Raw genomic sequence first — 24,468 nt, forward strand, 5'->3', positions numbered from 1 at the left:
ACACCGCATTTTAGTAGCATGTAACCAATTATACTAGTCTAACCAAATCTCTCAGCTCTTTGCAGCAAGGTTCTAGAAATCCCCCCTCCCCCCGCCCCAGCAAACATTTCGAAGCTGCACCACAAGTCGAGTCTGTCCCAAAAAGCTTAAAAGTAATCAAAGAAACGCAATGCCTAGACAGCAGAAGCCCACATCCCTCGGAGGTGGAAGCTGGAGGGGAAGGGTCTGAGGCAGAGATAAAGGCAAGAGAGGGATTCCCCAGGCTCTCCTGGGGCGGGAGGATGGTGTCTGCCCAGTTCTGCGCCTGCAATTTCCACGCCATACATATCATAGCCATGTCTGGGTCACGCCTGCCCAGAGCCCACCGGGCATGCATATATGTGACATGTCCGAAGCTGAGGGCAAGCCTCCCAGGGCAGAGTATGCCCCCAGGCTCTGCGCCTGTCCCAGGGCAGTTGCAATGCAGCAAGCGTGTTACTGTTACGGAGGCAAGAAAGCCATCACCTTCCCACGCACGCACACAGGCTAGGTGGCCTCTTCTGCACAAGATGGGCCACCAACAAACTCACCTATGCTACATACCTGCTCCCCACCGCCCCCACCTCACTCGTAAAGTATGGGGAAAAGAAAGCAAAAACCCTTTCCGACCTGGTCTTCTTCTGCGCCTCTTCTTGGAGCCGAAGAGTTTGACCCGGGAAAAGACATTTAACTTGTTTTTGTCGCAGCTGGTCTTGCCTTTGCTGGGGCTGCTGACACACTTGCAGGCGTTGGATTTCTCGCGCTCGCGGGCTTGCCTCTTCTGACGGATGAGCGAGCTGGCGATAGCCGCCGCCATGGCCACGACGCCCACCACCACCGCTTCTTTTGCTGCCCCTCTCTGGGTTCGCCTCCTCCTCCTTCTCCTCCGCTGCTCGTCCGCTGTCTCGCGACTTCGCCGCTTTGGTCTCCTTAGCCTGCGTTTGCCCGGGCTTCTCCGCACTCGGGCTTCAGCCAAGGAGGGGGCTCAGCATGCCGTCCAAGCTCCTCCGGCGGCGGTCCGGCTCCCGCGCGGGCTGCTGGCTGCCTGGGTCGGAGTCGACGCCACAGCCCCGGGCCGGGATCGCGGGCGAGACTGGCAGGCGGAGGCAGAACTGCGCGACTGCGTGCGGTCGGCCCCTGCGCCCGGCGGACACTGTGCAAGTCCAAGTGGCTCGGGTCGGAGTTTCGCGGCACCCCCCGCCCTGTGCCGCGCGGAGGGGGCCAGAGGAGGGAGGCGGGCGGAGGGAGTGAGCGCGGGCGGGAGAGAGGCCGGGAGCTCGGGCGGCCGGAGGGAGGAGGGAGGAGGCAGCGCGCGGGGGAGCGCGCCCTCGCCCTGGCCCCTCCGAGTCTTCGACTAGTCCTTGCAACTTCTTGGCGTGATAATCGGGAAAAGTTGGCCCGTGCCAGGTTTCCGACAGGGATCAAACAGGTAATGGCCTCGCATCTTCGCTGTTGCTGCTGCTCTGGGCGCGGCACAGTCGCAGCACAGGAATTCAGCCGCCGCAGGCACCCTCCGGAACAGCGCGACAGCCTCCTAGCAGCCCCCTCCCGCGACGGCCCCTCCCTCCCGGGGCTGAGCCCGTAGGCTCGGAGCCGCAGGCCGCCCCTCCCACCCCCACCCCCACCCCCACCCTCCAAGTCCCCGGCCGTTCCGGCTAACACCTGTAGGGGCTTCCGCACTGCCCCATCGTCCAAATCCTTCTCCCCTCCTTTTCCCGAAAGGAGCTTCGGGAGGAAACAGTGATGGAGGAGGAACTGGGATGAGGTAGTTGGGCTGACGGAGCGGGGGTTTGCTCGGCATTGGGGGATGGCGTGGTGGGGGTGTTTCCTTAGTGTTTGAGCTGACCAGATTGTGCTCCGGCTGGAGCCCCTCAGAAGTTCGCCAGATCCCTGCCTCAGGCTTGGACGCACCAACAACCCGGAGAACCCTCACCCACCCGCGCAGAGGTATTTTGCTTGGCGACACTTGTAGCCATTCAGGAGAGGAGGCCAGAGTCCCCAGACGGGTTCAGCCCCAGCGGTAGCAGCAGAAGCAGACACTGCAGAGCTGCGCCCGCACACCACGCTGCCACCCAGTGGTTTTTGCTGACTTTTCATTTCAAGCCAATTTGTAGGGTCCAAAACCTGTTTTTCCTCTGCGCCTCCTTATCTGTCCGCTCAGATTTGGGATTCAAGCAGAGAGCTTGGGTCGTGTACCATAAGCATTACGTATTTGGGAAATGCAGAGTCGAACCTCTCTATTTAAGCCGTGGCCCATCTCTCATCTCCTAACTTATTTTTTTCTGCTCCTCCAAAGTCAGGCAGCCTCCCTCCCTCCAGTTCAGGAACCAGTCTGGCTTTTTGCTGGCCTCACTCTATTAACAAGTTCTGTCCTCTCCCTGTGTTATATTTTATTCTGGAGGAAAAGAAAGAAGAGGTTTTGAGGCCAGAAATGCAGCAAAGAGAAATGGCCTATCTACATCCCTACCTTCAAACAGACACAATTATTTGACTATTTTACTTGATTTCTGAGGCCAAATAGGAAGCAAAATAGAGCAGCTGTACTACCTGGCAGCCCTACACCGTCTTTACTGGACTCCTACATGGCACCCCCATCACCTCTTTTCAGAACTAATGTAGATTTGCAAAACCAGATGCTCAGCTTATCTTCAGACTCCAGCCTTTTTTCCTTGCCTGACCACCCAACAGACAAGCTCGGACTCAGCAACACTGAAATGCTTTCAGGCTTCTTAGCCCATAAGAGCTGAATCACCAGATCCTTATGTAGATTCCATTGCTTCACGGGGGAAGCTGTTGCTACCCCTCCTTCCACTTCTCCCCAATCTTGAAATGTCTCTTGCTCCATCAGAAGCACCACTGTGTGTCTGCAAGGCAGACTGAGGTAAAGGTTGCAGTGGGTTGAGACTGATAGTTACAGGAGAATGATGCCAAAGGGTCTGACATTTTCTACCTACTCTTTTGTGCTTTTGGCTTTCCCAAATGAAAAGGGAGGCCAAGGTAGACGAGAGTTTTAACACCTCAAGTCTATTCAAGTATCCACTTCTTTAAAATTTGATTCATAGGGAAAAATAAATCCCTGATGAATGACTGACTGATATTGATTCTGAAGAGTAGGAGGCTATTTCCTAGTTCAAAATGTATGTGATTGTTGTTTAAATTCCAGATACCATGAAGGGAAATATCTGACATAAGGAGGGGTCAGGAGAAGCTTTGATCAAGCCCAAATATTTGGGGTGGGTGATGAACAGGTACAAGTCTCTGCTTATTCTCTGCATGTTTTTACCTTCTGCCGAGCACCAACTCCAAGGGCCTTTTGTTTCTACTCTCATTTCTCTCTTGGGATCCTGACCCAGAGCAGGCATGCAAAAGCTAAAGAAGGATGAAGTTCTGATTCAGGAAGGAGATAGACCTTAGAAGAAGAGATGGTATTGAGAAAATCATAAGGGCTTTGCCACACCGTTTTTCCTCCACTTCTCCTCTCAGATAGCTCTCACTGTTCGCTTCTGCAAACACCATTCATAAGGTATTTTCAGGATGCCTGTAGAATTATTGGTGTGGACACTCTGTGGTACATATTAGAGGTAAACAGACTCAGAGAAGACTTCAGGAATATATAATAAGAATGGCAGGGGCATTTATGACAAATTTGCAAACACAAACTGTAAATACATCCTTTCTTTTCTAACTCCTGTCTACCATCCACATAAGCTCATGGAACCACTGGGCCGAGGCTGATAACCAGGTGATTCTACACGTGTTTGTAGATGTCCTTCTTGCTCTGATCCTTCTCTCCCTGATTAAATTGTATAATATTGAAAAATGAAGAGTATGGGGGAGGGGGAACCAGGCTCTCCCTCTGTCACATGTTCCTGCCAACCCACAGAAGGTATTTCTGTCTTTTTATATCCTGACCCCCTTGAATCTTTTGTCTTCATGAACAGGAAAATGCATGGCACACAATTAATGAGACTTGAGAAGGGGGCATCTCTCTGTGATCTGTCTGCCTACAGACCTCATTCATTCTCCTCTCCCTTCCACGAAGAGAACTCACAAAGGCCTGTGACCAGAGGGCAAATTCAATCTGGGGCAGAAAGTGAAAGAAAACCATTTTGAAATTGTGTCCAAATCATATTGCTCAATGAACTTAACCATTAATAATGCAGATACTGGCCAGGCATAGTGCCTCATGCCTGTTATCCCAGAATTTTGGGAGGCTGAGACAAGCAGATCACCTGAGGTCAGGAGTTTGAGACCAGCCTGGCCAACATGGTGAAACCCTGTCTCTACTAAAAATACAAAATTAGCCAGGCATGGTGGTGCTTGCCTGCAGTCCCAGCTTCTTGGGAGCCTGAGGCATGAGAATCGCTTGAACCCGGGAGGCGGAGGTTGCAGTGAGCCAAGATCAGGCCACCACACTCCAGCCTGGGCGACAAGAGCGAAACTCCACACACACACACACACACACACACACACAGAAAAAAGAAAAAAAAAGCAGATATGTTCGCATTTTCCTAACTCTCATGTCTATTTCCCAGGTGCTTAAAATTTCAGAGACGAATGTGAATATTACTTTCAAATCTCCAACAGGAAACTATGCCAAAGTCACATCCATCTTGAGAAGGTATAATGAAAGAATTGCAGCCAATCCTAGAGAAGCATATTTTGCTTTTCTTTGCTGTCCCACTGCCATCCTGGGCCAATAGTATGACATTTGTGTAGGGGAAGTAATAAAGAATTCTCTTTTGACACCTATTTCCAAATCCCTTTTTCTCCAGTTTTGATTTGTTCCTAGCAGTTCACATTGTGCCCTTGCTATGGAACTTCCTGGATATCCTCCATATTTGTACATTTCAATTATCTCTGCTTATCCCTGGTGGTTCAAACTCTTCTATGCTCTATTCTAAGGTAGGGTCTATTCTCTGTTGTTTCTCCCAGGTGTCCGCTCTCCCATTGCATTGTCCACCAACCTCTCTTTTTGGCCACGTTCAGAAAGAAAGCATTCTTAGCTTCTTTTTCTAACTCAACTCCCAAAGAGTTCTAGCCTGGCAGGCTGGAAACATATGTTTTAATCGTATCTCTGCCACTAATTGGCTGTGTGACCTTGAGTATGTCATTTCTCCATATTACAGGCCTCAGTTTTCCCATCTTTAAAGTAATACTTAGACAAGATTGGCAGTTTTCACCTTGTATTCTTCAGCACTCTAATGAAAAGTAATAAAAGTTCCCTCGCCAATGTTTCAACAGCAGATTTCATCTATTTTAACTGTTTTCGTTGAACTGTTTATTTCTCTTTCTCTTTTCGTCTGTTTTATATAGTGGAGCTCATTGTATGATGTCTTATGTAAAAAATAAAAATGAAAAGATTCTGGTACTAAAAACAAAATGTTTGAAAACCTCCAGATGACATGTTCCTTAAAGTCCTTTTGGCTCTGGGAGCCTATGATTATTTTTCCCATATGTTCCTATTCCTACTTCTTTATCTTCCCCTCTTCATACTTCCCATCTCTCTGTTCTCTTCCCACCCCATGAGAACATAAATTCTAAATTGGATTCCAAGGAAAAATGCAAAAGTCCCTTTGATTCCACTCCTCGTGGGTTCACTTGAGAACTAGGTTTTAGCATTCTTTTCAGAGAGAGTTATGTGAGTTATCTGGGCATAGAATGCTGATCGTTCTCTGCCAATCTCTTTTGGCAGGCCTCAGAGGAGCTGTAAGGAAGCTGAGGGGACCTGCTCTCAAGAGGCATCTCCAGGAGAGAGACAGAAACCCAAACAGATGTGACTGTGATGAGTAAAAATGAGAGAACTCAGACAGCCTAATCGGGAGCAGCCTCAGTCCATTCTGAGCAGAAAGGAATTGGCTGTCTTTCTGAAATTCTGAAAATGAGAAATTTCAAACACCCTTCCTATGTGAAGATAAGCTCACTCAGAATCACTTGCCAGTTTGTTCTCCTTCTACACTAACAGTTCACCAAAATATCTGAGTGGCAAGTTACCTGGTCAAGGACTGATGATGAGCTCAAAGAAAGGAAACACTGGCAGATTCAAATGCACCAACGTCGAGTAACACTGGGATCTTCCCATTTACTAAGTAAGGCAGCAGAGACAGTATTTACGAGACGAGGTAGCCAAGTACCACCTTTTGTGGTCTATCTAATTATGTACAAAGGCTCAGAGAAACAACTGGATAGAAATACAAATGAGGAGTTTAGAGAAAAGCTAACAGAATACGTTCTTTTCAGCCAGCCAGGCACAGTGGCTCACACCTGTAATCCCAGCATTTTGGGAAGCTGAGGCAGAAGGATCCCTTGAGCCCAGGAGTTACAGGCTGTGGCAAGCTATGATCCCGCCACTGCATTGCACCCTGGGTGACAGAGTAAGACCCTGCCTCTAAAAAAAAGAAAGAAAAATAAGAAAAAAGAAAGAAAAGAAATAGACTCTTAACACTTAACTCCAGGAAGAAAAATGCAATTTAAGGAAATCTTGTTGGTGTCACACTAGAATTCCAGGTAAAGAAAGAGTGACTACTGTATTCTGTTACATACCCTGACACATATATTAGCTGGCAAAGATTAGACCATTTAGGGGAGTTACACTTCAGAAACAAAGGTCTCCAGAACCATCCTTTTAGAAACTGATTGGCCTTCCTGAACTGCATTTAGAATGAAAATCCGCAAGACCTTAGGCTTGCATCACACTAGGATGGTGGCTTGGTCTTCATTATGTCCTGTTTCTGAGATCATTCTCTAAATACTTAAGCTATAGAATTTACTGATGCTACCTCTGATTTATATTTAAAATCAATTGAGAACACTGATTAATTATGATCCTTAAGAAGAAAAATCCTATAACCCACATAAAAATTTCATTGTTCAGTCATAATTTATGAACATTAAAGCCATAAAATGCCCTGATGGTATTAATCATGTCTGTGAATTCAGCACTTCACCATTTAATTAGCCATGGCAGCTGCAACATCGAGAGTTCAAGGCCTCTGATTACCTGCTTGGCCATTTAATCAAGAAAACCTGGAGAGAAATAGCAGCTCTCTGGGGCAGAGGTTTCTCAATCTTGAAGAGAGAATACAAGGAAATGAGCTTAAGCTTTAATATGTGGGGATTTAAGTTTTGTACAAGGAAAACATTCTTTTCAGTGAGGGTTGTTAAATACTAATAATTGATTGCTGATTTTTCTTCTATAAAAGCTTTTATGAATACAACAAAAACCTTTTCTATCTAGGTAGGTATGTGGGTTGGTTTCCATTAAGACTATCATTCTGTCATAAAAACTACACGACTATTTGTATAACCATGACCTGCCACCAAGAAGTAATCACAAGGAAAGTGGAAAGGGGCAGTAACACCATTATGAGAAGGCAAAGGTCCCCTCTGATAGGGCATGGGGATTGCTAGTGTTTTTGTTGTTGTTTTTGTTTTGTTTTGTTTTGTTTTGAGATCTGGTCTCTCTGTCACCCAGTCAGGAGTGCAGTGGCGTGATCAGCTCACTGTAACCTCTAACTCCTGGGCTCAAGCCATGTCCCATCTCAGTCCCCAAGTAGCTGGGACTATGGGCACGTGCCACTACATTTAACTATTTTTTTTTTCTAAGGCTAAGGTCTCACTTTGTTGTCCAGGCTTGCCTCTATCTATCTCCTGGCCTCAAGTGATCCTCCCGCCTTGGCCTCCCAGCGTGCTGGGAATTACAGGTGTGAGCCAAAACACAAAGCTAATTGTTAGTGCTTTTGCCTTTGGAAGATCATACTGGATGAACTTGGAGCATGTGGATCAAGGCAGTCACATTCATTTCCTAAAGTTTCTGTTATCCAACTTGCAGAAAACACTTTGTAGACACAATAAATGTATTATTAATCAAATGGGTTGCTTCAGTGGTGACAGAGTGTCTAGAGCCAAGAAGAGAATCAGGTTCTCTAAGTGAATTTGATTCTGTTTTACTCAATAATATTTGAAGATCTTGAAGGAACAATTTCTATTTTATGAACTAAGTAATGGCTAACAAACATAAGTGAGGTGTTTCTATGGTGAGACATTTATGGCAGGCTAAAAATGTACAAGAATCAGAGGCAAAATATCTGTAACACTGGGTTCATTTCTTGCCCAGTGAACTAGGTAATCTAAATGAAAAGCTAGGGGAAAAAATGATGGAGGATTTGAGGCAAAGGCAGACAACCTACTTTTTCTGGATTTAAGCCAATTCAGGAAATAAAGTTACTGGAAGGTGACCTAAACTCAGGATTTGAGGAAAGGAATGCAGTGTGGGCAAATGATCTAGTGTCTGTTATTATTTAGCATATGGAGGCAAGATTCACAACCAGCATTAAGGAACACTGGATGGATTTCCTACTTGCCAATGGCACTGTTTGCCCCAATTTCCTATCAAGAATTTATATTTTTTAAAGCAACAGAGAGGTAATGGGAAAATACTTTAGTGTTCCCTCGGGGTTAAGAGTCTTAACACATCTCTTTTCAGACACTGACCAAGATTTGGGCAGAAGAACCTGGTATATTCAGAGAAAATACTATCCTCCATATTCTAAGGAGGAGATGAAAGACAGGTTGATAACCCACCTGAGAATTGTGCAGATGCCCTAGATGATTTTTAAGCTCTCCCCTCTGCTTTAGATTTGTTTTTCCCAAAACTGGGGTTGGAAATGGTGATAACACTCAATAAACACTATGGTTATAATTGGACAAGCAACTTGTTAAGTGCTATAACCTTATTCCCTTTAATCCTTACAACAACATGTAAGGTAGAGATTATCATTATTGCCCTTGCAAAGGTGAAGAAAGTGAAGCTTAGAAAGACTAAGTGATATGACTATGGTTTCCTGGCTAGTACATAAGTGGAAGTGCAAGTATTTAAACTAAGGATCCTTAGCCAAAAAGTACATTTATGTATACAAGGCCAGACCTTTAAATACTACTTCTTTCCTCGTTGGCAGTGGGTCTGGAATTTGGGAGGCTCAACAGTGGTGCCTGCATGTGACTATCTTTTGGCTTGGGGGACTGAACAAGATGAAATATAGCATGATTTTCTAATCAGTTTTTTTTTCTTTAACAAAAGTGAATTATGAAATAAAAATAATACATATGATCTATGCCTAGTTATAAGCACAGTTCATAACACTCGATAACTTCTTATAGCAATATTTAAAGAAAACATTGCTAACTTTCTCATGAAAACTATAGGATTATAAATCACTACTTAATGTTATTCTATGTTTCCTAGCCCAAGAAATAGTTTGACACTAGAACCTGTTTTGGCTCAGGTAATCTGGGACTTTGGAATGCTATGAGACCCAAAGGACACTTCCCGGCCTTTCTCTCCATCACTACTTAGCAGAGACAAGAAGTTAAAGCACTCCAAACACTCAGTTCTTTTCATATAGGAAAAACTGGCTTTCCACACTGTAAGCTTTTTTGTGCCATCTGTTTTTAGCTACAGGAAGCTTGAGTTCAGCCAAAAGAGAGAAAAATATTATACGCAGTGTATTCACTTCCATACTCGGAAGCCCATGACTATCCTTTTGCAATTAGGAGCTTCTCCAATATCTATTCTAGCTAATTTGCTCTAACTTTCCTCTTCTGACAAACAGTTAAAAGTACAGTCAACAGACTGAAATTATTTAGTAACTTTTCGTGCAACCACTGAAGGCCTCAAGCAATTTTAGAAACTGATTTCCTAACAGGAGCCTTGATGCTTACCTAACGATTTCATTTTAGAGAAGAGATCTGAAGCAAGAGAAGTTAAATACATTTGGCTTGGGCCATTTGTTCATTTGTTCATTCATTAATTTATTCATTCAAAATTTACTGAGAACTATTTGCCAAGTACTGAGCTAAGACCTGAAGGATGCAAAAGTACTAATAGCTCTAATGTACTGAGCACAAACTCTACTCCGGGCACTATTCAAAGTACAATCAATCATTACTTAGTGTCATTGATATGTTCTTGAAAACTACAGTTTTAAGCGAAATGACATAAGGAAACCAAATTTTTTTCTCATCAACATTATAAGGAAACAATATTGAAGGAAATGACATTATTTGAAGACCTGCTGTATGTCATCTCACTTAAAGTTGCAATTTCCAAGAACTTATTTATGACATTTAAGCGAGGACTTATTGTACTTTATCTTTGTTTACTCTTTTAATACTTATAATAACCTTATGAACTTATCTCCATTTTACAGATTAAGAAGCTGAGATGAAGAAAGGGTAATGCATTCATTAGTGTAGGGAGTGGTGGAGTCAGAATTTGAATTCGTGCATACTGCCTTTATATCTCATGTTTTAAAAAATGACTCTGCTGCCTCTCCAGTGACTGTCCCTGGCCTCAAGTGGAGGAGAAAGAGAAGTAAATAGTTAACTAAAACACAAGTGTGATAAGCACATTAAGAATGATACTAAATATCCAGTGTTTTCAGAGCCCAAAGAGGGCGCAGCTAACTCCGTGGGCAGGAGGGCAGGAATTGAATCCAGCTTCAGAAAACAAAACCTGTCACTGAAGATGAAAGTGGGAAGTTGGGAAGAAGCTCAGAAGTTGGGGAACGAAATTAGGTAAAGCCAGACTTCAAACCTGGATTTCAACTGACTACTGGTACTATATTCTTCTTACTAGGCCATATTACTTTCTCGCAGCTGAAAGAACTTGCAAAACCTTAGATTTTTATATCACTACACTTTGAACATCAATCATTGGGGACTGGGAGAAATCGACTATGGTATGTGGATATTCTGATGAACATTTGTAAGTTTTTATTCCTTGCTTTAAAAAGATCGTCTTCTTTTTCCTACTGATTGCGTTCAGTATATATTGTCAACATTGATGTTCAAGTATACAGTTGTTACTGATTTCTGACTGGCAACAGCAGAGGGTGTAGTAGAAGTCATCCCTTTAGAAAGATGCCAATAAAAATGAAAATTATATTGGCATGTATGTCATGGTAAGTCAGCCATTCTCCTGATATAACTGGAGTGAGGTTGGAGACCAGAGAGTTTTCACATGGGCAGTCAATAAATAATTTTTATGATGATAAAACTTTAAGGTAACAAATTAAAGATTGTGTGAAAAGACTGTCCAAGCCAGGTAATGCCAGTAATTCATCTATATAGATTTCAATATTCCTACAGGAGAGGAACAACTAGGATTTGGTTGGTATTTGAATATATTGAAAACATATTGAAAATTTCCCTGCTCACTGTATTCCTCTTCAATTGTGCTTCATCAGTTTTTCTACTTCTGTGCTTCAATTCTGGAAATTTAGCTATCAACTCTTTACTTATTGCCTCTCTTTACATCTCTGTTGTTCTACTAAAACTTCTGTTAGGTGCATCCTACCTATTCTTCCATAAAACACAGAAATAATGGATAAAATATCCATTTTATTTAGTCTCTCCCTCATGATTCCTTACTTCCCTTTCCTAGTTCCATCTCTGTATCTTTCTTTGCAAAATCTGGGTGCTTCACTGATCCCCTCTTTAGCTGGATTTATCTGTTGATTTTGTTTTTATTTCATTGGTAGAAATACTATATATTATACAATAATATTTTATGAATGGCATATAAAATTACATATACACACAAATGTTATATATAAAATATATATATACACATATATATTAAATACATATATATTTACAATTTCTGTTTGGTGTTTGATAATATGTCTATTTTTTCATAACGTTCTGATCTGGTTAACACGGTGACACACCGTTTCTACTAAAAATACAAAAAATTAGCTGGGTGCAGTGGCGGGCGCCTGTAGTCCCAGCTACTTGGGGGGCTGAGGCAGGAGAATGGCGTGAACCCGGGAGGCGGAGCTTGCAGTGAGCCGAGATTGCACCACTGCACTCCGGGCTGGGCGAAAGAGCGAGACCCCGTCTCAAAAAAAAAAAAAAAAAAAGAGTTTTATTCCTTTATCTTACTGAACATTTTGATCACACTTATGCACTTATGTTAAAGCCTCTTTCATATTGCCTTATTTCTGGAATATGAATTACTCTGGTTATTGTCACTGCTGACTCTTCCATGGTGTTTTATTCCTCTTCTTGCTCTGTAAATTTGATTGTGTGCTTACATTCAACAGGAGAGTTGTTCTCTGTAAAATACCACATGAACCCTGGATAGTAGAGTTATCTACCTCAATAGTTTTGTGTTTTTCTCTACCAGCACTCTACGGGTTTCACTGATTACAGATCAGTCTTTATTTTAATTTCCCAGTAGAAATTGATGGTATGAGTTCAGATGTGGGTTCCAATATCTTATATTCTCAGCCCAGAATGGAAACCCCACTTACATTCTATGTCCCCAGGCCTTGGGCCCTGATTTGTCATGAACTGACTTGGACTCACTGGCTCCTGGGGTTGTGCAGTAAACTCAGGGCTCTGTATCAGGGCTGTGGCTTCAACTTAAGTCCCACGGTATATACCCACTTCTGCTACACTTGATGGCCATTTAGCTTCAACTGCTGTAATTTGCTTTGGCTTTGAATTGTTGCTTCATTTCTATCACCTACAGAGTTTCCTTTTTTTGCTTTTGAATTCTCTTGCATATTGTCAAAGACTTAGGGTAATATTTTACTCACTATTGCTGTGTTTTTGTAGAATAGGTAATAACAAGCAATACATTAGTTCAACATATTGACTAGAAGTCCTCATTCATTCTTTATTTTCACCATATCACTAAAACTACTGTTACTAAAGTGATCAGTAACCTTCTTATTGTCATATCCAATGCCTTGTTCTCCGTCATTACTTTATACAACCTTTCAGCAGTGTTTGATGCTATTGACCATTCTCTTTGTAACACATGAATCTTCTCCCCTTGGCTTGTCCAACACTGTGCTCTCCTAGTTTTCCTCATATCTGTATTTGACTGCTCCCACTTTGTCTCATTTTCTGGTTCCCCTTTCCTCTTATTAACCATTTGAGTGCTTTAGGATTCTGTCCTATACCCTCTAATTTTCTCCCTCAATCTTTTCTTTCTAGGTATTTGCTCTAGTGACTTTATTCATCCATCCTACGAATGTTCTTTGAGCATCTACTATGTGCCAGGCTGAGTTGTAGGTATTCAGTGGTGCTCAAAGCAGATATCTTGACCACATGAAAATTATAGTCTAATGAGGAGTCAGATAATAAACAACACATATAAGTAGTTATAAATTGTGATTACTGCTATAAAAAGATAATGTTATTCAAGAGTAATGCAGAAGAACCTAACTGAAATTGGAAGGTCAGAGAAGGCCTCTAAAAGGAGATAACATTTTGCTGACTCTTGAAATATGATACGGACCCAGTCATATGAATAGTACAGGAGAGAAGTACCATTTACACTATGACAACTCCAATGGTCTCCACTGCTTTCATCTACTCAGTTCTGAGCTCCACATAAGGATAGTTATACCCAGTTGATCCTCAGGACCTCAAACTAAACAAATCCAAAATTGAACGTATCTCCCAATACTGATTCCTCTTCTCTTATCCATGTAGTGATTAATGGTGTTTCTTTTATCTCACCCCTTTCTGGATACATCCTCTGTTTTAACCAAACCAGAAACCTGGGCATTCTCCTCAACTCTTTCCTTTCCTCCCACTCTATATCCAAGGGGTAACCAAACACTATGGTTCTACCTTCTTCATAGCACCTCTAAATTCCAATTGTTAAGGCATTCATCTATTCTTGTTTCATTTCTTCCCTGAATTTCATCATAGTCTCCTAACTGCATTCCTCTGCCTCTTCTCTTGCCTGTGATCAAACTACTCTGTTCACTGCTACGGTTCTAACCAACATATCTGATCATGTTATGCCCTGCTAACAGGTATTCAGTGGCTCTTCATCATGCACAAGCCTTCCAGTATCTGGACCCAGATTTCTTTGTCACGCTTACTTTTTGTCACTCTCTGACACACTGTATTTCAGGCATACCAAAGTATTTCCTTTCTCCAAAACAACCCCTCATACCCTTCAGCCACTCCAACTGCTATACCCTTTAAAATTCTATTCCCTCCTACCTAGCAAAGTCTTTAGGATTGATCTCAGGTATTATCTCTTCTGGGACATCTTCCTCAAATCTCCCATGTAAAAATGTTCTGTTCCATAGCCCCTATATATATAGCCATTTAATGACAACTATAAGATTAATTTGTTTCTACTTGTCTGTCTTTCCCACTAAATAGTGAGCTCGCTGAGTTAGGGATTAGGACTTCATCTCTGGGTCTCCACATCTAGACAGAGTAGGGGCTCAATAAATTATAGTTTTATGAATAAATGAATTAGCTAACTCTCTCTTTCTCCTTTTGGAAATCACACAGGAGACATCTGAAGCAATGAAATGCAAGACAGGTCCATTTTGATGAGTAGGTTCATGTACAATAAATGTTAGAGTATGTAGGATTTAAGCCATGTTTTAATAACAAACAGAAGCAATGTTCAGGCATTAAAGTATAAACAGAGGACTATTTGATTCTTGTTAAAGGGAAAGTTAAATCAGGTTAGTAATTATGTTGGTCCATATTTTAACCATATTATGATATTAAAATACTCTTTTACAAGTATACTATCATACAGTACTCTGTCTCATGAAACTCTTTTACAACTAGTGTTATATTCAATCTGCATGAGAACTGGTGAAGTAGGCAGAGTAGGTTTCAACCGGCTCTTTTTATAAACCAGAAAATTGTGTCCCACCAAGAGGTCATGGTTTACTTAACAGCACACAACAAATTTATTAATTAATCAGTCTAGGGCCTACCTCGTTCCAAAGAAGAACTGAAGTGGCTTACAAAAAGGTTCACAAGAAAATAAAATTGAAACACAAATAAAGAAACATTAGAGTGAACGACCAAGAGTCAGATGGTAGAGGAGGCCAGCAGGGTTTCCAACCAAGGTTTCTAACTCTTAGTCTCACTCCCTTTCAACTCCATTAGGCTGCCTCCAAAAGCTTTTGAACCACTGGGTGGTGACTGGCAAGAGATTTGTTGGCATTAATAAAAAAGTAGCAACAATTTTGACCTCACAAAGCAAACAGCCCAGTATCTATTTGAATAATCTCCCATCAAATGTAAGCACTGAAAATTGAATCCAAACTTGAATTACAGCAATTATCCTGCTTGGATTAGAAGCCTAATCAACCAACAGACACAAGTAAGGTGAAATGAGCTGAAACCACAGAGAAAATTGGTCCATGAGAGGACAGGGGCCTGGGTTAAATTTTCAGAGCTACATATATGTTTAAAAAGGTAGCTCTATTTCTGAGATAAACTAATTCAATTTTGATCACATCACATTTTATAGATATCCACCTGCTCCCGGATTTTGATGAGAGTTTAAATAATAAAGTGGCTTTACTTGGATCCTATGCTTCAACTAGTATCACAGCTATCATTTTCTTAAGTGTTGTACTGAAATTGAAAATGATAATATCTATAAAACCTTTCTAGTGCTGACATTTCCAAGTCTCTTTCCCAGCACAAACAAAATTAGAAAATGAAAAATATAACCTTTCCCACTCTGTAGTTTCTTTACAGGGTATAAAATAGAAAGGTAGTCTATATTCAAGAATTATGGCTAACTACGAGGAATAATAATAACAGTGATAATAATAATAGCAGCTAACATTTTTCCAAGCATTTACTCTGAGCCAACCATTATTCCAAATACTTTACATATGTTAACTTATCCAAATCTCATAACAACCTTCTGAGGTAGGTACTGTTATTAGCTTTATGTTATAGGTGAGGAGAAAAGATACAATGAAATTAAAAATTTTGCCTAAGGTCACACAGCTAATGGATGGTGGAACTAGGATACTAACTCAGACAGTCCTGCTACACACAGATATGCAAATAATCCTGATTTATAGTTATTTAGTCAGAGGGATGGATTGTATATTTTATGAATGATTTCAGACCCTCTTCTACTCCCTCTTACTTTCTTTCTGTTTATATCACTGTCAATTAACTTTCCAGTAGTAGAGGCTCAGAGATGGTAAAACTACTACTAAATTTATAGAAAGTTGTATGAATTTCTTTAAGAAGTGGGAATACTTCTCCTTTCCTCAGTTTTTTCCTATTTATGGTCATTGCAGTAATTTCTATCATCCTTTGCAGCTCTGAAATCACTTCTTCACATGTAAACAGCTAACCCTGGTGTTGCCATGGAGATTTATATCAATGCCATGAGCCAGGGCCTAATTTGCGCATTCTGCTGATTAACAGGAGTATTTGCTAATCCCTGCCAAGCTCTCCCATCCACTGCCATGACTAATCTCACCGGTTGGCAATGCATGGAATTCATGAATGCTAGAAACCCATCATCTTAGGTTATTTAACACTTCAATTCTGTTCAGTAACAACTTAATTAAATCTCGAGGGGAAAAAAAGGTCAACAGAAAAATAAAATTAAACCTTTTAAGAAATTAGTTAATAAGAAGGGAACGTTAGAATTCACTGCTGTGAAGCAGAACTAATAACACAATAATGCAATATAACATAAATGGTACATTTCATCTTGGGTACTCAGGAGGTGATCATCTGACCAAAAGGTAACTATCATTTATTAAGAGAATTCTCTGAGCTTGTCAGTGTGCTAGGTGCTTCAGTATATGTTATTTCTTTCATTTTCACAACACTCCTATGAGGTAGGGTGTTTTTATGTTTGTTTTGTTTTTATCAGGTAAGAAAATTAAGGCCCAGAGAGGTTGAGTCATTAGCCCAAATTCACACAACCAGCAAGTGACACTATGTGAACAAAGCTAGGACCACCCAATTGTGTCCGACTCCTTGCATACCACTTGAGTGGAACTGTGCACGGAGCTTACTTTCCATCCAATATTTTGATTTTCTGGAAGACAGAAATAAGACAAATGAAGAGAAGCTGCACGGAAATAGATTAGGGCTCATTTTGATGAAGACATTCCCAACAATAGGGATTGTATAAAAATAGGTAGCATGGACTCTCTTGAAAGGTAATCAATGTCTTGTCACTGGCAATATTCATAGAAGGGCCATGGGATCACACAGACCTATTCCAGTACCAATAAGATGTTGTGGAAGGGATTCTTGCATTTAGTAGATGATTGAATAGTATCATCATAGACCCTTTTGTCAAAGCCCTCACACAAAGACTACCAGAGAAACCTGCTGATCATACAAAGCTGGGTATGTGAAACACACTAAGCAAGAGAAAGTCCCCCTTGACAGAGTCTCAGTACTATGTTAAAAAGGAGGAGTTGGCAAAGAGTACTTACAGGGTTTTCAAGGCTGGGGTTAGTCAAAGGTAATTCATTTTAGGATAGAAGTTTTTAAGTATAGTGCTTAACAATGCAGGTTAGAATTTATAAACTAGGCGAATTGCTGGAATAGTCAGTGGTCTTATCTTTAGGACACGTAAGCCATGTGGAATTACTATTAAAACAGTCTAAGCTAAAAACCAATAAAAAACAAAGAAACTCTCACAAACCAGAGGAGATTGAGGAGACATAATGACTAAATGCACTATGCTATCCTGGATTAAATCCTGGAACAGAAAAAGGGCCTTAGTGGAAAACCTGGTGAAATCCAAATAAAGTCTGGGGTTTAGTTGATAATAATGTACCAGTGTTGATTTCTTAGTTTTGACAGATGTACCATAGTATGCTAACTTTAGGGAAACCTAGATGAAGGGTATATATGAATTCTCTGTACTATATTTGCAACTTTTCTGTAAACCTAAAATTATTCAAAACATTTTTATAAGTTTATTAAAAATATTTGGAGTTTAATTTGTCTTTCATATCATAGTTGGCTTCAATTCATCTATTTTGCGAGCTATGGTTCAATATGTTTTACAACTTACGGTTTACTTTATTTCTTACCTTGATCTGGAAACCACCTCAGAGAACCATCTGGTCTGAACAGAGTTTCTACTTAATTCGAACTATGGGGAAATAAGTAATGCGGTATTATGGGACTGGAAAAGATGTATGTAAAATAAGGCCTATTTTTCACTCAGTCTTTTTTTCCCTCTAACTTTATAATTTCTGGAGTTAAGGGGACCATCTTGAGTACACAAATAATACTGCACCAACAGGTCTGTAGGAGAAGCATGCACATCCTTCATCACTGCTAATAGAAAAGCAACAAGTAAAGACTACTGAAGGCCATGATATGGTTATTTACCCAGGGGATACAACTCCCTGGATCTAAGAGCCAGTGCACGAGAAGTCAAAATGGGTCAAGAACAGTTCCTTCATGTCTCATTCAATCAGAAACTGCACACTTGTTCTTCCTAAGCAGTACGGTAAGATTTTTCAGCATTAAGAGTGCCAGCACCAGACATTATGAATTTCAAGTCTGTACTTCTTCAGGGAAGCTGGCTGCAGATGGTGTTCATGATTGCAGTAGAGAAATGCCATTTAGGGCAAAGAGTATTGATAATATAATGGATTTTTTTAACAGTATTTGGCATGTATTTCTACTGATATTTACTTTTAGGTACTCAGGAAGCTTGAAGTTTCTCCCTCCCACAACCCTCCTGTAAAAATATTATATTATTGGTAATGAACAAAGCATGATTTTGCATTTGCAAAAGTAAGGACTAGGCATTATAATACGGCAACATTTGTTATGGGTTTGCACATAACTAGAAACAGCATTGAGCTGTATAAAAGTTGCATTGTCATTGCCATTTTTCAAACTACAGGCTTGGTGGAATGATGGAAAAACACATCCTGGGGTTTGAGTATCAGTTTTCCTGCCAACTCGTCTTAAACTTCAGGAAAGCTCCATCTATACTCTGGGCATCTACTTCCACACCGATAAAATGACAGATCTAAGTTATATGACCTCCAAGGCCTATGGACATGAAAGTTCTTTGAATTTAATTAGTCCACCACTAATCAAAAAGACAATAGTTATGAGGGTTTTCATTCGCTACATCAAATTGAAAAATAAATCATGCAGCACAGGAATCCTGAAGCCCTGGGGTAAGCTTCCCACTTAGTGCAGAAGACAGTGGACTATATGGCAGAGTGGTTAAGAGCATGGGCTTTTTAACTAGGAAACTTAATTGTGAATCTTGATCCAGTAGCACATTAGATATGTGACTTCAGAATGCTATTTAACCTCTCTGATCTTCAATTTTTTCTATTGTGAAATTTAAATAACTGTAGTGTCTACCTCCTAGGGTAATTGGGAGAACTAAATGGTTAATATTTGTAAAGAGTTTAGCATGTGCTTCGCATGTAGTACACACTCAATAAATTGTAGTTGCTGCTTTTGTTATTCTTCTTGTTGATATCCATACACTATTAAAGACAGCTTTATCTGCACATACATTTTGACAAAAAGTCATAATCTCTTATCTACTGTAGACCAACTGAGATGACTGATACTCAGTTGAGACCTCTAATGGTCTCCCATCTCCTCAGCTTGCCCTAGTATGGGCTGTGTGAAATGGAGAAGAATAATAGCAAATACTTATATTGCACTTACTCTATGCACCAAACACTGGTCTTACACATGTATCAATTAACCTAATCCTACTGATGAGGTAGGTACTGTTATTACTCCTAACGTTTGGATGATAAAACTGAGAGGTAGGGAGGTTAAACGATTTGCCCAAATGGCAGCTAGTACATATCAGAATCAGGATTTGGTCACAAACAGTCTGGCTCTGGAGTCCCTACTTTTAACACTTTGCTTTGCTGCCATAATGACAGCTCATATTTGGTAAGTGCCTACCAAGTACCAAGCTCATTATAAACCATATCTGTAATCGTTACAATAATCCTTCAAAGTAGGTATTATGTGTATCTCATTTTTTTCTGATATGGAAAGTGATGCTCAGAAAGACTAACTTGCCTGACATCACATAATGAAAAGGACTAAGATTCATTTTTTTTTTTTTAACTCAGAGGCTTTAGGAAATAAGGCAAATTTTACTCCGTTATCAAATATCTAGAAGGGTTAGTAACTGCAACACCAACATTCTCTCTGGGAAATATGCATAGCACCCCTATTAATGAGGCACAGGAAGCAGTACCCTTCATTGAAGCCCCCCCTGCTGCTAGTTCAGGCCCCCCAGGCACTGGGGAGATCTGTAGATCTCTCCAACAGGAAGATTTTCTCTTATATAAAGGGAGAGAGTTACTGAAGCACATAAAGAAAGCTATCATATGAAATTCAAATTTGTTCAACCTTCCTGAGAATGAATCTTAAGTGAACAAAATAACATTCTGACTAAAGCCCATAATCACATTACTTTCTACACGATGAAATACAATGAGATGCATAGAGAAAATAACTGTGGAACAAATCCACCCTATTTAATTATATGGGAGAACAGTTCTAGATTTACCATAGAAATACATAGGATATCAATGTGAAGCTAATACATTCTTCATACTCTACTAAGAAAATGTACCTAGGGAAAAACGTGGAACTAGGCTAATGATTAATATTTTCTTGTCTTTAAATTAGGTGTTTGAAAGTATAGCCCATAAAGAATGCTCCCCAAAGCATTACAGTGAACATGAACAATAAAGAGATGGAAAAACATATATGTTCTGCAATTTTATGCTTTCATCTTTGGACATTAATTTCATGTAACTCCTTATTTCGATTTTGTGCAAAAAAATGTCTCCCAAGTTCAAAAGGTTGTAACAATAAATATGAAAAAGAAGACAGATGGGAAAACTTATATGTTAACAATGACTTTTATTCATCCAATATTTTCATATTATATTATCCTTTCCAAAGTCAAACTTAGCAAAAACTAAAGAAAAATGCGTGAATTAATACTCTGATGAGGATCCTTATATGCAGTAAAATATAAACACATTTATATTAGATCAAAGCCTTTTATGAACCATAATCCATCATGGAATGGCTTATTTGATAATATTTCACTCTAAGTGATATAATTTTTGCAACTTTCTTGTTTTGGCTCTGTGGGTTATAACTCCTGGTTCTCCAAAGTTTCAGAGTGGAATCCATCTCTCATCTGGCATTTAAATGGGGAGTATCTCCCATTCCCAAATACTCCATCCCTTGAGCCACTGCCCCTTGAAACTTTAAAGACTATTTTCAATTAAAATTTACCAAGAACAAATTCTGGTATCCAAATTGGAGACTGGGTTTAACCAGGCAATATGTGTAATTATTGCTTAGCCAAGTATGCACAGAGTTTTGGAATATTATGTGGCTGGTGGATATTTTATTTACATTATATTGAGTTCGCATACTTCTGCGATAATGGTACTCAGGCACAAGTCTAATATATGCTAGTAAACAAATTTCAGAAAGTATGAGTTAAAACCCTCCCACACTCTAGGCTTTACAAAGAGTGGGAAATAGTGCCCATTTACTATTGGGAGAGGGGAAGGAGGGCTGAGAGAGACCTCCTCTCCCAGTCCTAGGTGCATAGTACAGGAATGCTAGGAATAACATCTGAGAGACACTCGATGGGCATTGAGTACCTTCAGTACACTGATTACCACCCATTGACCCTCTGCTGTCGTGAAGGGTAAAAATAAAAGGGAGAACACACCCTCCTGCCTGTGTTATGGAACACAGAGCTTGCAGATGTATGGCGTTAACAGAACAGAGACAAACCATCCAGGTACTCATAGCTAAAGCATTGCTGTAGATAAGATGGTGATCCTGCTCTTAAATAAGGTTAAGTCGGTGGTGAACTGAATGTTACTAAAGCTCAGATCTAGATCAATCTAAGAGTAGATTGATCCCAAACAAAATACTAATGGCCTAATAGAAGAAAAGGTATTCTCATTTTTGGACATTGACATAATTTACCTCAGTTTCTGTTCTTTTACACATAGTGACTTGCCTTCAAATAGACATTAGATAAACAAGAAAAGACTTACAAAAAAAAGGAAGAATATACGAAACATACTCAAGTGATAGATCTGAGTCTCAGAGATGGCCCAGATTATGGGATTATCAAACAGGGACCATAAAATAACTATGATACATATTTTAAAAGGTCTAGTGAGAAAAGCAACTGACATGCTTGAATAAATGTATTATTTACATATTGCGATGGAAAGCACAAATAGAGAAAAAATTGAAAAGCTAGAAATAAAATGTAGAATGTCAGAGATGAATTCTTTTTAAGGGCTAATCAGTTGACTGACTGAATATAGTAGAGAAAGGAGTTTGTGACTTGGATACATTTGAAAACAAAGTATCCAAATGCAACGGCAAGAAATAAAACAGTTAAAAAAATTGGAACGGTGTGTGATACCTGTGGGACAACAAGAAACCATCTGGCAAATGAGTAATTTGGAGTCTCAGGAGAAGAGAGAATGAAGCAGAAGTATATGAGGGGATAATGGCCAAGAATTGTTCAAAATCAATGAAAGACAACACGTTATGTATCTAAGAATCTCAGAGAATATCAAACAAGACTAATAAAACAAACAAACAAAAAACAGCTAAGCATATCATAGTCAAACTGCTAAAAACCAAAGATAATGAGAAAATCTTGGAAGCAGGCAGAGAAAACAGAAACAGTACCTACAGTGGGACTACAATAAGAGAGATATATAACTGCTGACCAAAACAATGAGGGAAAGAAGACAATGGAATATCTCATCTTTAAAGTGCTGAAAGAAAAATAAAATCTGCCAAACTTGAATTACATATCCAGCAAAAATATTCCTCAAAGATAAAGGTAAAATAAATAAGTTTTCAGAAAAAAAGAAACAAAGAATTTTTCTCCAGCAGATAAACACTAAAAGAAATGAACAAAAAATGTTCTTTATAATGAAGGAAAATTATATCACATAAAAATCCAATTCTGCCGGAAGAAATGAAAAACACGAAGAGTAAATAAATCGGTAAAATATTAAAGACGTTTATTTTAAAAATAATGCGTGCATGTCCGGGCCTGTCGCGGGGTGTCGGGAGGGGGGAGGGACAGCATTAGGAGATATACCTAATGTAAATGACGAGTTAATGGGTGCAGCACACCAACATGGCACATGTATACATATGTAACAAACCTGCACGTTGTGCACATGTACCCTAGAACTTAAAGTATAATAATAAAAAAATAATAAAAATAATGTGTGCATGTATATAGAAATTATATCAGTAATGACTGCTATTAAAAATAATAAAATTGTAATGAGAGGTTTATAGCACATACAGAATAAAATATGAGAAAACAATCATGAAGCTTGTAAGAAAATTGGAAGAATAATGTTGTAAATGTCTTACCTTGTTTGTGAAGTAATAGACTATGTTTTGAAAGTAGCAGAGATAATTTAAAGATGCATATTGTAATCTTGAGAAACTGCTAAAAATAGTAAAAATAATGTAATACAAAAGTTATTTGATTCACTCCCAAAACATTAAAAAAGAAAAACAGAGGGACACAGAGAAGATGGGACAAATAGAACTCAAATACTAAAATGGAAGATTTATATCCCCAAACACATCAACAATTACAATAAAATTGACTGAAAAACGAAATAAAAGTCAGAATTTGGGAGCTAGAAGAAGAGAGACTCAATTACATATTGCTTACAAGAAACAGACATTAAACATAAAGGCACATAAACAATAACAGTCAAAAGATAGAAAATATACACATTGCAAACACTAATCCTAACAAAGATGTTGTGGCTGTATAACGATCAGATAAGGTGGACTTCATGGTGAAGAATATTATCAGAGATAATGGGGGAAATGTCATAATTATAAAATGGTCAATTAATCAATAATACACAAATTCCTATGTGTGTGTACCTACTAACAAAGGCACTACATATTTGAAGCAAAAAATTGATAACACTAAAAGAAAACATAGGTAAATCCATAATCATAGTTGGAACTTGCAATACTCATCTTTCAAGAATTGACAGAAATTGTATACAAAGTCAGAATATAGAAGAATTGTACAACACTGTCAATCAATTTGACCTGATATAAACGTATAGAACTGACCAACAGCAAATAACACATTAATTCACGTGAAATATTCACCAAGTAAACCATAAGCTGAGCCATAACCCAAATTTAAATACATTCATAAGAAATCAAACAGAGTATGTTATCTGACTGCCAAATATCAAGCTTGGAATTAACATCCAGAATGTACATAGACCACCCCTTCAATACGAAATCAAACATTATATATCTAAATAAGTCACGAGTAAAAAAAAAAAAAATTCAAAAAGAAAGTTAGAAAATAGGTTGAATTGAATGATAAAGTACAATATATCAAAACAATGAAGTTAATGTAAAGCTGTTATTATAGGAAAATTTGTAGCTTTAAATGCCTTCACTCAAAAAGAAGAAAGTTATGAAATAAATGATTTATGTTTCCACCTTAAGAAACACAAAAAAACTAATTAAACCCCAAATAAGTAGGAAGAAGGAAGTAATAAAAATGAGAAAGGAAATCAGTGACAGAAAACAAATGGAGATAAT

At 39.5% G+C, this 24,468-nt stretch overlaps 1 protein-coding gene and 1 long non-coding RNA gene across 5 annotated transcripts in view; one reads left to right on the forward strand and one right to left on the reverse strand.

Annotated features, from left to right (window-relative positions):
- The window catches only part of FGF13 (fibroblast growth factor 13), a 576,558-nt gene that overhangs the window by 77,465 nt on the left and 474,625 nt on the right, over positions 1–24,468 (reverse strand). The window contains exon 1 of one of the 4 annotated variants that reach the window (XM_030806955.1): positions 649–1,620. The exons of the other annotated variants lie outside the window; for them this stretch is intronic. Coding sequence (XP_030662815.1) covers positions 649–835 — 187 coding nt within the window. The 5' untranslated portion in view covers positions 836–1,620. Of the gene's footprint in view, positions 1–648; positions 1,621–24,468 lie in introns of those variants that run through there. 4 annotated transcript variants of the gene reach the window in all.
- LOC105738162 lies at positions 1,930–6,420 on the forward strand. Its single transcript, XR_001113920.2, has 3 exons — positions 1,930–1,965; positions 4,554–4,639; positions 5,714–6,420. It is a non-coding gene; the product is annotated as an uncharacterized LOC105738162 (long non-coding RNA).

The sequence above is a fragment of the Nomascus leucogenys genome, chromosome X (assembly GCF_006542625.1).
Source record: "Nomascus leucogenys isolate Asia chromosome X, Asia_NLE_v1, whole genome shotgun sequence".
Taxonomy (NCBI): domain Eukaryota; kingdom Metazoa; phylum Chordata; class Mammalia; order Primates; family Hylobatidae; genus Nomascus; species Nomascus leucogenys.